Here is a 13,682-nt window from a genome sequence, read left to right as displayed (position 1 = left end):
TCCGGTACTAGGTTGCTATATTATGGGACGGATGGAGTAATAAGGAGACATATACAAGTATAATCGTATAAATGGTTTGTTTATCCTAAAGTACTTCATAACAATTACTATAAAACACTCATTCCACTCGTAAATATTTGATGTTTAGGATAAGCTTTAGCTAAACTTTTAAAATTTTAACCACCATTAACTTTTCAAATGCTTAACAAAAAATGGGATTCGATTTTGACTTCAAAGTACTATCATAATAACATATTTTCAAAAAAGATTTTATAAACTTAATTCAATATAAACTAATAGCCAAAATTTTAATTTTTTTTACTAAATCCCATTCTAAACGTTAAAAAAAATTATGGCTGGAAGAAGTAACGAATCACATGTTTTTTCTTATCTTTTTAGGACGAGCTAAGTGTGCTTATCCATTAATTAGAGGGAATAAAGTACATGGAACTATCAGAAGTACAAGGGAAAAACAAAAGAGAAATTAAGCAAGGAAAGATACTTCACGGTTGCAAAGTACTTGCCAATTGCCAAAACATCATTATTATCAGAAAATTGTTTATATAGTCCTTATTTGAAAAGGAGGTAATATTTTCACCTCCTCTCCTAACATCCTAACCTTTTCTTTTCGCGTCAATTTCCAGTAAGGTTAAGCCAGCAACCAAAGGCCCAGTGAACAGCGAAATTCATTATTAAGTGAGTGGGTTGCCATGTTAGCATTGTTCCCAAGGTTGTGGCCAAGTATCTTCATATGCCTCCTTTTCTCTACAAGCCTTCAGATAACGGAGCTGCCTCCTTAGGTGCAATATCTGTCAATATAAATAGTAGCTCTACTTAGAATAGAAGGTAGTGTTTTTTTTTAATCATGAGATATGCTTGGAAGCCCCCTACTAAGAATGAAAGCTTGATAGAACGGGAAAAAGATATGTAGATAGGTGTTTCCTTGAATTAACTGAAGTAATGGATCTTACGGTTCTTTTATGTGAAAGTAAAACTCAGAGCTGTGAAATAAAATATTGGGTCACTATGCGGGATGTTGGGTTTATGTGTAAACATTGATTTAGAAGATGACTATGTAGAAAAGCGTTATATGATTACTAGAGACCCTTGTTTATCTATACTACTTCAAATGTTAGTAGTGGTGGTGTCCATTCCCGCATCACCCCTACCACTAATATCTGAGCCTCACAGTCTATACTATTACACCACCTTTCAACAAGTCATCCTCCATTTCACTATTTGCTCATCCCAAATTTGAAAATCACCTACTTGTTTAATAAGAAAAATCACAGTACCACACAAAAATTAATTAAGACTAAATAAGTGCTTATTAATTGATTTAATAAGCTAGCAACTTAATTTGTTTTCCGTGGAAAAAACATATTGGTACTTTGGTAGAGAGCAAAGGTAAACAATCAATGCAAGGTTCTAGGAGTGAGACAGCACACCTCCAGTTTAAGAGGATCAGGAAGATCGTCCGTAGAAACAAGGCTCTGAAATTCAGCTTTCAACTTCTCATCTTCAATGCACAACCATGTGCTAGGATGTAACGACAGTAATAGAACAGTTAGAATGTCTGTGTTTGATGGATAATTGACAGTTTCATTGCTCAGAGTTGAATTGCAGAAGCATGTTTCAGTCGAGGATATCGGTGAAAGCTTATCAACATGTCCATTGCCTTCAGATACCACTTTGCCTGTAATGACATTTTTAAGCCCCTCATCATTCACTTGTGTACATCCGGAACAAGTTTCACTGAAAAATAATCCATCTCTTGATGACAGATTCCCACTTAGCAATGCGGTTGCTTCACAGCACACACTGGCTGCAATCTGGGAAATGGAATCTTCGTCCGTTAAAGACGAGCAACTACAACAGGGCTGCTTAGAACATTGCAGTTTGTGGACCAGCTGAAAAAGCTTAGTATCACGGATTTGCTGTAGGACCTTTTCCTGCAAGCGAACATACAACATTAACTGGTTGAACAGAGGAAACAAAACTGACCCAACAACAGAAATGGAAAATTAAAATGACCTTCAGGAAAGGCATTTCGTTAGCCTCTTTACTTGGGCTGGATCCTCCTTCCTCTTGTCTCCTAACTTCAATGACCCATTTGATAAAATTTCCAGCATTGGGAGGAAGATGATTCACTAAACGGGAAAGAATTGTTAGGACATTGTCTACGCTGTTATCCCTCAAAAGATTTGGGACAACTTCTATGCAATACTTTGCCATGCTTTGCCAGCTTTCATCCCTGCAATTCTGCATAGCATTGAAAGGAATGAGAAAAAAATAGATCAAGGGTGACACTTGACACTTACATATTTGATTCACCAAGCATTGGCATGTTAATTTACCACTGCACGGATCAATAAAGGAGCTTCAGTATTCCTTGAGATAAGCATGAACCTACCAAATATGAAGATGCCGACATGTTAAACTCGCCAACTACAAACTAATTTGCCCATTTAGTCTAAACTGACACATCATTGCATAGTTTCAGGACAAAACACGTAGGTAGCGTGATATTAAGGCCAACATATTGCATATCTCAACTTCTCAAGAGCCCCAATGACCACGTTTAAGTGCTAGACGGACTGAGCATACACCCTACAGCATTGTCCAAATTTTCTTCATTAACGCTAAACGGACTGAGCATACACCCTACAGCATTGTCCAAATTTTCTTCATTAACAGTAATAAACTGATAATTGCAGAGCAGTGTTTCCTGATTCCTGATTCCTGACAGTCGATGAACACTAGATAACCCAAATTAATACAGTCGCTTAATCCAAGAGCTGCATTGTTACAAGACACTAATCCCAACGCTGCATACAAGAACCTCTAAAACACATTAGGGCCCTTTGAAACGTAGGATTTTAAAAACACAGGATTTCGATAGGAACGAGTTTTAACAAAAATGAAGGATTTTGATAGGAATGGATTGAGGAATTCCATAGGATTCTATAGTGTCGGATCCTTTATTTCAAAGGACTATTTAGGGAAAATTCCTACAGGATTTGAGAAACACCCAAGGGTCTTCCGACTAGCTCCACAAGGTGGTGGGCTAGACGACCTGGGTTCGAAGCCTCACCCCTTCTAATTATTTGATATTAGTTCATTGCCTAATATTCGCGTCTTTTTAATTCCTACAGGATTTGAAATTCTACAAAGTTCTAATGTTTTTCGTTCAGATCAAGGGGGGCCTTAATGTCCACAAGAGACAGGAAGATATACTAGAGAATATATACCCCCTGAGAAGCCCAGTTGCTTCATCAATCGTGTTCATGGCTTCCCAAAGAAGCGGCAGCGGAATCCAATGAGGAGGGTATTTGAAGCGAGCGACATCCAGGATCAGCGCCATGTCCTGCCCAGCATGGTAGCCGCCAATCGGCGAGAAATGCCCTGTTCCAGTCTGCATCGAATCCAAACAAACATCATTCGTTCAGAACGAACAGCAAACAGAAATCGTCGAATTCGAGTTCCGAGAGAGGTGCGGACGAGCAGGCAGCAACCTGGCCGAGAAGCTTCCGGTGGTAGGAGGCGACGAGATGGCAATCCTGGGAGGAGGCGCAGCGCAGGAGGTGGCGGCGGAGGTCGGCGAGCGTGGCCTGGGCGGCGCGGAAGGTGCGGACGTCGGCGCCGGAGCAGTGGGCGAGGCAGGCGACCTTGCCGAAGGTGATCCCCTCCGCCCTGACCGTGTCGAGGTGCTCGCAGCAGTCGAGCATGGACTCGTCGAACCACCGCCAGGGGCCCTTCCACCGCCGCCCCGGGTCGATGCGGAGCGCGTTGAGGACGACGGCGAGCGTGGCGAGGCCGCAGAAGGCCGGCTCCGACTGCGTCTGGAAGACGGAGACGAGGCTGAAGAACCCCTGCATGGTGCCCCCCTGGAGCGCCTCCGCGAACAGCCGCCGCCCCTCCGCCGACGCGAACTCCACCGCCGGCGGCGACGGCAGGGCGCGCCCGTACAGCGACGGCACCGCCGCCGCCGCCTGGTTGCTTTCCGCTCGGCTGCTTGGTTTAGACGCCATTGCGGCAAAAGCTTTCGTCTCGTCTCGTGTCGTGGATTCCGAGTATTCGACCTCGAGCAAAGGGAATGTGCATCGCATTCCCTCGGCAGGTGGTAATAGGCTGGATAGGGTAGGGCCCAAGAACCAAAAACCCAACGGCTCTCAACTCCGAAGCCGGAGAAGTCCAAGTTGGATAGTGCTTATTAAAACGAAAAGAAAAGTAAAATCCATGTTATTATAATATTTTTTTTCAACAAACACATCCTTTTATTTGAACGATAGACTCCGAGAAGTCATTAGTCACCACTCACCAGGCGGTTTACATATCCCAATGTTCCATATTCGAGGTGAGGGAATGATGAGAAAATTGATATTGTCATATTCATAACGAGGTTTCGCTGGAATGCCACTCTCAAATGTGGCTTCATCAAAATACCATTTTTCAAACGAAGCTAACTTGTCGGAATGCCATTTCATCCATTTCTTATCAATAGATGATTTTTTTTCCTTGTTTTTGTCGGTGATTTGACCAAAATACCCCTATAGATTCCATCTCTTCAATTGCTTTTCTGTTCGTCAGTGGCAAGCCACCATCGCCATTTCTTCTCCGTTGCTCCTCCCCAAGCCTGCATTCTAACGCCAACACCATGCCCCCTTCCTCAATTCGCTCTAGGGGCGCCACTCCCTGCGCCCGCACTCACCCAGGAGGTCCACCCCACGCCATCAATGCATTCTCCGACGCTGAACCCACCTCTAGGAGCAACCACGGTCGCACCAATCACAGCCGCACGAGCATATGTGCCTTCTACCCGAGCTCCTCCTTAGTGACGTCGCTGTCATGGACCTCCGCCCCCATCGCACCAGTCACGCCCGTGCGGGCATATGTGCCTTCTACCCGAGCTTCTTCTTAGTCGTCTCGCTGTCGTGGACCTCCGCCCCCGTCGCACCGGTCACGCCCGTGCGAGCATCTCCCGAACACGACGTCTCCAGCACCTCTGCTCTTCCCCTTCCTCGTTTCGCTTTGCTCTTCTCCCCTTCCTGCCATCATTCGCCATCTCCATCGCCAACGACCCTCTTTCTCACACATGTGGGTGGATAGGCCAAGGCAAAAAGGTCGGTGTATGTGTCAAAACATTTCCAAATCATATAAAATGGACAAAATGGCATTCCGGCAAGTTGGCTTCGTTTAAAAATGGCATTTTAACGAAACCACATTCGAAAGTAGCATTTCAGCGAAACCCCACCCTAAAAATGGCATAATATCAATTTTCTCGGAAGGCAGAGGTGCTAGCTCGAGGCTTGGCCGACTTGGCCATGGCAGAGGTTGTCCAGCCATGGTGCACGGTAACAAGGCGTTGTCCAGAGCTGGCGTCACCCACGCAGTGCCTTCCTCCAAAAAATTGATTATTTTTCTTTTGTGTCGATGGGCTAAAACTATAATGTTGCAGGGTCCTATAACAAATTTTATCAAAAAAAATGATTAAAGCAACTTCACATATACTATCTCCGTCCCATATTACTTGTCTTTTTGAGTTTTTATTTGTCAATATTTAATCATTCGTCTTATTCAAAAAATTTTAGAATTATTATTTATTTTGTTTGTCATTTGCTTTATTGTCAAAAGTACTTTACATATGACTTATTTTTTTTATATTTGCACTAGTTTTTCAAATAAAACGAATGGTCAAACGTTGTAAATAAAAAAAATCAAAAACGTCACCTATTATGAGACGGAGGGAGTATATAACTATGGATATGGCATATAAACACAAACAATATATGATATTTATAAAGAAAGCATCATATTGTTCGTGTCGTATCATAAATCACATGGCACAGAATTTATTCGGATACAAATGCAGGATGATTAAGAAGGCCACATCTCTATAGATTCTGCTACTCCCTTCGTCCCATCCCATAATATAAGAGATTTTGAGTTTTTCTTGCAACGTTTGACCACTCGTTTTATTCAAATTTTTTTGAAATTATTATTTATTTTATTTGTGACTTACTTTATTATCTACAGTACTTTAAGCACAACTTTTTATTTTTTATATTTGCAAAAAAAATTTGAATAAGATGAGTGGTCAAACGTTGCAAACAAAAACTCAAAATCCCTTATATTGTGGGACGGAGGGAGTACGAGATACTCCATTAAGGTTGTGTTTAGTTCAGCGCAAAGTTTGGATTTTGGTTGAAATTGGAGATGATGTGACTGAAAAGTTGTGTGTGTATGACAGGTTGATGTGATGGGAAAGGACTGAAGTTTGGATCCAAAATTTGGATCCAAACTTTGGATCTAAACACAGCCTAAAACATCATCTGTCTTTCGCTGCTACTCTACCACAGGTTCTATTGCGCTTGTTTTTTTTATTCTGGATTCTGGATCTTTATTTCCACACTTTTCAAGCTAATAAACAGCGCATTTCGAAAAAAATATTTTTTTTCTTCAAATACATTTTAAAACAACTTTACAACTATATACTAGTTGATTTATTCATCAATGCATTAACTTTTGTAGGATAAAAAGATGTATGGAAACTTTGGACATTATTTTGCACTTAAATAGGTCAAAGCTCCTCGAAAAAGAAAAAAAATGTCGAGACACACCTGAACGGCTAGAATTTGTGGTTGGTTTGCAAAAATAGGTGCACTAGAGTTCATCGTATTCGGAAAGGAATAATGAAACTCGAAGACTAGTTTGTGTGGACTGTGGATTGTGGACCTACTATCAAATGGTTTCCGCGAAATATCCTGGTTCAGTGTTTGATCTTTTATGGAGTACTCGGCTATGGCGAAAAAAAAATGACGGCTTTATATTGTTATAATTTTTAAGAGATAATCCAAGAAATGCCATTGACAAGCGTTCAAATTCCAGAAATGCCATCGACAAGTATGAGTTCCAAGAAATGCTATTGTACAAATGACTTTGTTTCAAAAATGCCATCGCTGTTAAGGTTCCGTCCATTTTATGCCGTTAAGTTCTATAAGATGAACAGTGTATTTAACGGCGTAAAATGGACGGAACCCTAACGGCGATGGTATTTTTTGAACAAAATTGTTTGTGCGATGGTATTTCTTGGAACCCACACTTGTCGATGGCATTTCTGGGACTTGGACGCTTGTCAATGGTATTTCTTGGATTATCTCAATTTTTAATCATAAGAAACTAGGGCATAGACTTCTTCTAGTTTTCAAGAATACCTAATAACTATTTTTCTTTGCGGGAAAAACAGGAAAATATATTATTCATAAGGCAAAATTTGCTATAGGATACCGAAAGATTGTGGCATTTGCCGTGAGACACTTGAAAATCGTGTATTTGCTCATGGATACTGAAAAAAGTGGTAATTAGCTGCTGGACACTTCTCCCATTATTTTATTATTTCCGGTCAAAATAGAGAAATAAACTATGGTTAAAGACAAGTTTGCCCATGGGTTCACTTGTCAATCTTTCTCTCTGTTTTTCTTCTTCCTTTCTTTGTCTGTCCATCTCTTTCTCATTGCGCCGCCGCTGAGCTCCGCCATGGCCGAGCCATCGTGCGTCGTCACCGTCGGCGGTGAACCCCGGGTTTAGTGTCGACCAAACCGAGCATCGTGCTCCTGCTGCACCGCCTCCTCGCCGTCGACGATGGGAGCAGATCATCACGTGCTCTAGATCATCACGTGCTCTAGCCTGAGAAGCTTCGGCGAGCTGCTCACGCGAGAGCTGAACACACGGCTGCAATTGAGCCCCGACACGTCCGTGCTGTCGTCATCGCCACTTCACTCCCTAGCAGCAGTAACGGCCGCACACCCGGCATCGACGTCGACGCTCAACTACTACGCGACGTTGTTCGACGGCCTGCAGCGGAGCACGACGGAGCACGACGGCGCCGGCGGAGCGCGTGCTGCTCGGGATGGAGATCCGCAGCGTGGTGGCATGCGAGGGGGCGGAGCGGGTGGAGCGGCATGAGTGGGCGTGACAGTGGTCAGCGCGGATGAAGGCAGCCGGGCTGGAGCGGGTGGGGCTGTGCTACGGCGGCGCCATGGAGGCGAGGAAGCTTTGCCGACCAAACTTTGCCGACCTCATCCGTGCTCTGGAATGCCGCCGTGCGTCATTGCCGTCAGCGGCCCCCGCGATGCGCCGCCACCGCCGCCGCCACCGCCCCGCCGTGGCCGAGCCATCCCGGCTCAGGCCGGCCGCCGTCGCGAGGAAGAATGGGGAAAAGAAAAGAAGAGAGAGAGGAAGAACAGTACGTGTCCAAGGGTATTTTGGTACTTACACAGCTCTTTCTCTCTCCATTTTGACCGAAAATAATAAAATAATAGGATGAGTGTCCAACAGCTAATTACCACTTTTTTCAGTATCCACGAGCAAATACATGATTTTGGGTGTCTCACAGCAAAGACCACAATCTTTCAGTGTTCTGTAGCAAATTTTGCCTATTCATAAGGAGAGTCCACATCAAGAAGATGTGAAATGAGATTGCAGCTGTTATCAGGCCAGAAAGGTTAAGGCCTTACATCTGCCCTTGTTTGGAAGAAAATGACTAACGCTATTTTGATATAAATTAGAAGTTTGGTTGAAATTGAAACGATGTGACGGAAAAGTTGGAAGTTTGTATGTGTAGGAAAATTTTGATGTGATGGAAAAGTTGAAAGTTTGAAGAAAAATTTTGGAACTAAACTCGGCCATCGATGAACTTTCATGACTTTGATCTCCCTGTTACTTGACACGAGGTCACACACCTCCTTGACTATGTAAAATCAAATATGTTTTTAATTATATTCTGTGATGAACAATATGCATTGGAGATTATTGGTTTTGATATTTGGAATTTATTTGTGAAGTGGTTTTGGAGATGATTGGATTTCACAGGTGATCTACAGGTACTGCTGATTGGGTCCGGTCAGACCGGGCACGGGTTGCCGGTCAGACCGGCGGTGATCGAGCGACCAGACCGGCCAGCTCGCGGTTTGACCGGCCGACGCTGTGTCGGTTTCGGTTTCGGGTTGTTTGTTTGGGTATCCATGATTGTTTCATGATTATGGCTTCTAGATGGATACTATGCGTATGTAATACTGTTGTTTGCTACTAATGAATTAAGTTGGGGATAGCTTGGTCTCGGAATATGGTTTCTTTGTTTGTTCTATGTGTAGGTGACTCGAGATGCCGGGAGAGTATTTGCGGTGATGGACCGGGAGTCGGCTTGGGGATAAGACGACGTTTGTGGTGGTCAGAGATCATGCGGGATACTAAGGCTAGAGTCCAATGCATGTGGTTGGTGAAGATTCCATATGGCATACGATGGAGGTATTGTGTATGAATGGGATGCGGAGTCGAATTTGGAAGGAGTCAAAATTTGGTATGATTGGTTATGTAAAGTTTGTTTCTTGTACTATATGGTTTCCTATGAGGATTAGGACTTCTAGTATGAGATTGGTTCGTGGCTTTAGGCTGCCTACCTTGGGTATAAATAAAGAGGGAGCGTGAGACTTTCCGGCATCGCTTTTGAGAGCAATAGAGTTGATAGTTGAGTTAGGGTTTCGAGTTTAGTCGAGATTTTTGTAAGGAGTGCTGTTGATGTACTTTGTAAACACATAGAGAATCAATAAAGTCGTCATCCATTTTAAGAGTTCTTCGATTTGTGTTTCACCGGGTTTCGGCGGTCAAATCGGCGGGTGACCCGCGGTTAGACCGGCGGCGGCAACAGAGAGTGGCAGGCGATCTCGGTGGTTCGACCGGAGTTCGATCTCGGTCAGATCGACGTTCATCAGGCGGTCAAACCGGCGCATACACTTCGGTCAGACCGCGATCCGTTAAATTTGAGGGTAACTTTTATTTCCGCTAAATGTTTTGGTTTTTGGGCATACCAACCATTCACCCCCCCCCCCCTCTGGTTGGCTTAGTTCTGATGTTTCGATCCTACAGACTAGAAAGGCTAATAACTATTTAATGTGCTATGCGGATGAAAATATATGAAATATAATAGCTACACAAAGTTTTTTCCCAATATAGCTTCACTTTGGGCCATGTTTTATTATCGATGTTTCGCTTTGTACCACCCTTTAACCAATGTTTTCATCATACATAATCTTGTTTTGGTTTCACTTTGGATCATCCGACTCTCTTCTCAAGTATATGAATGACCTCGAGTATACCAGCTGCTATTCGTGAATAAACTGGCCGCTATTCGTCAATAACTTCCTTAGCTGTATGTAGACCGCTTCTTTGACATATGATAAATTGTATGTAGATGAATAAAAGAGTTGACGGTGATTTAAAATGCCACATAGGTAAAATTACCCGGCCCAAAGTGAAAATATTAGTTGAAGGCTGATCCAAAACGAAACATCGACAATAAAATGTGTCCTAGAGTGAAATTTACTCTATATTACTTAGTTTAATTTTTTAAATGTGTTAAGAATAAAATTAGCCAGAAGTCTATACTTAATGCCAAGTTTGGATTTATTTTTTATGTACAATAAACAATTTGTCGCAAACTTTATGTTCAGAGATGTTAAACTAAATTTACACAATTTGCGCCATCTTCTCTATTGTATCGGTCCCAACTTTTCCACCGTCTCCGTTACTACATGACCCTCTTATCTTACTCTTATTTTTCATTAGTGTGCTTGCTTTGAAAGGATATGTGTTTATGAGTTTTAAATTTTGAATTAAACCAATACCTCCACAAATTATTATGAAATTGTCCTAAATTTAGCTATTTTACCATGCAAATTTTGAAGTGTTAGTATAATATATACAATTTGTTGTACCCAATATTAATTTACTCGTAGGGTCTTGATAAAAAGTACAATACAATACTATTTTTATGGATTGTTTTTCATATTATACCATAATTGGGTGGGGCGTGTACAGTAGCAAGCATGGTCAGTGCTCAGCGGAAAGCCATGACGATGGTTTCAACCATCCAAGGGGGTCCGTTCCGTTCGTCCCCGCCACGGTCACGTCATGTGTGAAATCAGCCGAACCATTCCGAGGGCCCAGTGGTCGTTCAACGCTTCCCACTTGCCCCCATAAATCTGTTTGACTAGAAAATAAGCGCTCCGTTTGGTGCGTTTTATTTATAACCTGTGTATTTTTGGATATATTTATATTGTACATTTAACTCTATTTTTTTTTATGTTTGTGTTTAAATCTACATTTGATCGTTAATTTTGTTTAAAAAATATATGGTTATCATTTGTTTTGTTTTGATTAATATTGTGACTAATATTATTTTGAATATGACTATATTATTACATATTTGTATAAAAATCTTAAATAAGATGAATGGTCAGACATATATTTAAATATCAACGTTATCTAACTAAATGAATAAAATAATTAGTTTAGGCTAATCATGTTGATGACAATTTATTGTACTTTCAATAACTTTATTAAAATTGATGGTTTCAAAAGTAATACTACAAAATAAGCATATTTTTATTGCTTATATATATATATATATATATTAAAGAGAGAATTTAGTGTATATGAGTTCGAAAGACGACTGCGTTTGCGTTCGTTCTGGTTCCAGCTACCCGCCTCGTTTTTCGCGCGCACGCTTATTAAACTGCTAAAAGATGTGTTTTTATAAAAAGTTTTTGTACGAAAGTTTCTTAAAAAAATCATATTTATCTATTTTTGAAAAAATAATAGCTAATACTAGGTCCCGTTCTTTTCTCCAATAAGAGTTAGATGAAGATTAAGATTTTCGTGGCACGGTTTTCAAATTGCTAAATGATACGTTTCATGCGAAAACTTTCTATATAAAAGTTACTCTAAAATATCATATTAATCTAATTTTCAAGTTTGTAATAATTAAAACACAATCTAGTATCACCTCGTTTTACGTAAAAAACTTAATATTCATCTTCAGGAGAAAAGAACACCACCTTAATTAATCATGTGCTAATGGATCGCTCCGTTTTCTGTGCACACTGTTCTAGATAGAACCTCCAGCAACAAACAGATCGTTAAGTGGCTAAAAAGAGTGCTAACTCAGTGCGATGGATCCTGCATGCATTCCACGTTTCATTACGTACTCTCTTTCTATCGTTATCCTCTCTACCCAAGTCACCAACTCACCACCATTGCTCTCTACATCGCCTCTCGTTTGAGAAGACAACTTCCACACTCCCAGCCATAGCGGCATACACGGATGCATCTAGCGCAGCCACCGCAGCACCGCTACGGCGCTCCCTCATCTCGATCGCCCGACGGAGAGCTGGACCGAGGAGGTGACCGTCGCCGGCGCATCCCCGGCTTCCCCGCACGAGTGCCGACTGCGCCCGTGCATCTCCCGACTCGGCTATATTCTCTTGTCCCTCCACGGATCCACTCCCGAAGATGCTTGCTTGCTGTTGCTGAAGATATGTGCTGATTGGTGTTGCTAATGCATTCTTTATGTTCTTGTGTACCTGTATAGTGTGTCCGTGGATCCGGCCACGTAGATCGAGCAGCCATCGCCCCTCCTCCTCCTCATCGCCCAAAACAGGTGACACCTTGCCGGCGGCAGCCTGCGGCACTGTGAGTAGGGAGATGGAGATAGTAATCTATTTTTTCTTGCGATTGTTTTCTGGGATTTTTTTCTCCAATACTTCGGACTTTTCTAGATGAGATCGCACGTTTGTAAAAAACCCCTCTCAAAACTTGTAATTTACATTTAGGTCCACAGAACGGTTTAACCGTCGATACTCATCTAACGGCTGTGGATAGGTGCGTATACGTGGCACTTTCTACAGCCAAGAATCAGGAGGAGAGCTCCATAAGAGATGCCATGTGGCCCAATTAGAAGCCTGGGATCTGACCCTGAAATCGGTTTATAAGATTTGACCTGACTAATCCCTGTCAAGTTCACACCCCCTACCTCGGTAACCAAGGAACTATTCCATCCGTACACAAATATAATCACTTAATATCTACTAATATAATAATTTATAATACTAATCTCATTATCATCTTCAGTAGAAACGAACACCATCTAATTATCCTATCAATCACTTCTCGTTTAATCTTTTTCATCTTACCCTCAATCATTCTTACACTTTTATCTACTCTCTCCGGTTTTATTTTAATTAACGTTTTGGACAATAACACGGACTATAAAATATATCTTTGATCTTATTTTTCTATTATAATATATACAATAAATAAATGCATGTTTGCTGTTATTATAGTGTTTTGAAAGACAAATCTATATATATTGTTCTAATTTCTTTAAACTAAATATTTTTAAAGTTATTAATGGTCAAAATTATAAAAGTTTGATCCCAACCTTACCTAAAATGTCAATTATTATGCAACCGGAGGGAGTACTCCTCATGACATAAAGATCTTTTCTCCTCTATTTTACTCTTTTCTAAATAATCTAAAAAATATCTACCGTATATTATCATTTCAATGCCGTCAATTGAGCGGCGCCGATGTCCACTGCCCAGTGAGATGGTGAGCTCGTCTCGGTTTTCTGGAGACCAAAACGGAAGAAGAGAGGAAAGGTTGAATGAAAAACCATGGTCTTTGATCGTTGCTGTTCATTTAGCATGGAATGGGAGCTATAAATTTTCATTAGAAAGCTTAGTTGGTGCTTAAGCACAGGAATTTTGCGATAAGCGCTTTCAGATTATACAAAGAAAATATCATATCTTGTGATTTTTTTTAAAATACATAGGCTAGGTGACAAA

At 41.5% G+C, this 13,682-nt stretch overlaps 1 protein-coding gene across 4 annotated transcripts; it reads right to left on the bottom strand.

Annotated features, from left to right (window-relative positions):
• Positions 1 to 366: 366 nt before the first annotated feature.
• On the bottom strand, positions 367 to 4,098 carry LOC4338799 (glutathione gamma-glutamylcysteinyltransferase 1). Of its 4 annotated transcripts, none has more exons than XR_010741669.1 (6): positions 3,516 to 4,098; positions 3,252 to 3,415; positions 2,322 to 2,409; positions 2,035 to 2,150; positions 1,449 to 1,952; positions 367 to 809 (listed from the first exon to the last, which is right to left on the bottom strand). XR_010741669.1 is itself a non-coding variant. In XM_015782577.3 (6 exons), the coding sequence occupies exons 1-6, from the start codon at positions 4,029 to 4,031 to the stop codon at positions 714 to 716; spliced, it is 1,560 nt and encodes a 519-aa protein (XP_015638063.3). In that variant the 5' UTR covers positions 4,032 to 4,098; the 3' UTR covers positions 367 to 713. The 4 variants fall into 4 exon arrangements, 2 of the variants coding, with proteins under 2 accessions (XP_015638063.3, XP_015638065.3); XM_015782577.3 differs by having other exon boundaries at positions 2,035 to 2,262; positions 2,358 to 2,409; XM_015782579.3 differs by having other exon boundaries at positions 2,322 to 2,359.
• Between the last annotated feature and the right edge of the window lie 9,584 nt (positions 4,099 to 13,682).

Source organism: Oryza sativa, chromosome 5, assembly GCF_034140825.1.
Source record: "Oryza sativa Japonica Group chromosome 5, ASM3414082v1".
Classification (NCBI taxonomy): Eukaryota; Viridiplantae; Streptophyta; class Magnoliopsida; order Poales; family Poaceae; genus Oryza; species Oryza sativa.
This window is presented reverse-complemented; position numbering and strand designations above follow the sequence as displayed.

What these genes read in the sequence shown, in the direction of transcription:
- LOC4338799 (XM_015782577.3), bottom strand. Translation starts at nt 4,031, where the DNA reads ATGGCGTCTAAACCAAGCAGCCGAGCGGAAAGCAACCAGGCGGCGGCG. An exon ending in GCAACTGGGCTTCTCAGGGG is followed by an intron (nt 2,410 to 3,251) that starts GTATATATTCTC and finishes CATATTTGGTAG; the next exon opens with GTTCATGCTTATCTCAAGGA. An exon ending in ACGAAATGCCTTTCCTGAAG is followed by an intron (nt 1,953 to 2,034) that starts GTCATTTTAATT and finishes GTTCGCTTGCAG; the next exon opens with GAAAAGGTCCTACAGCAAAT.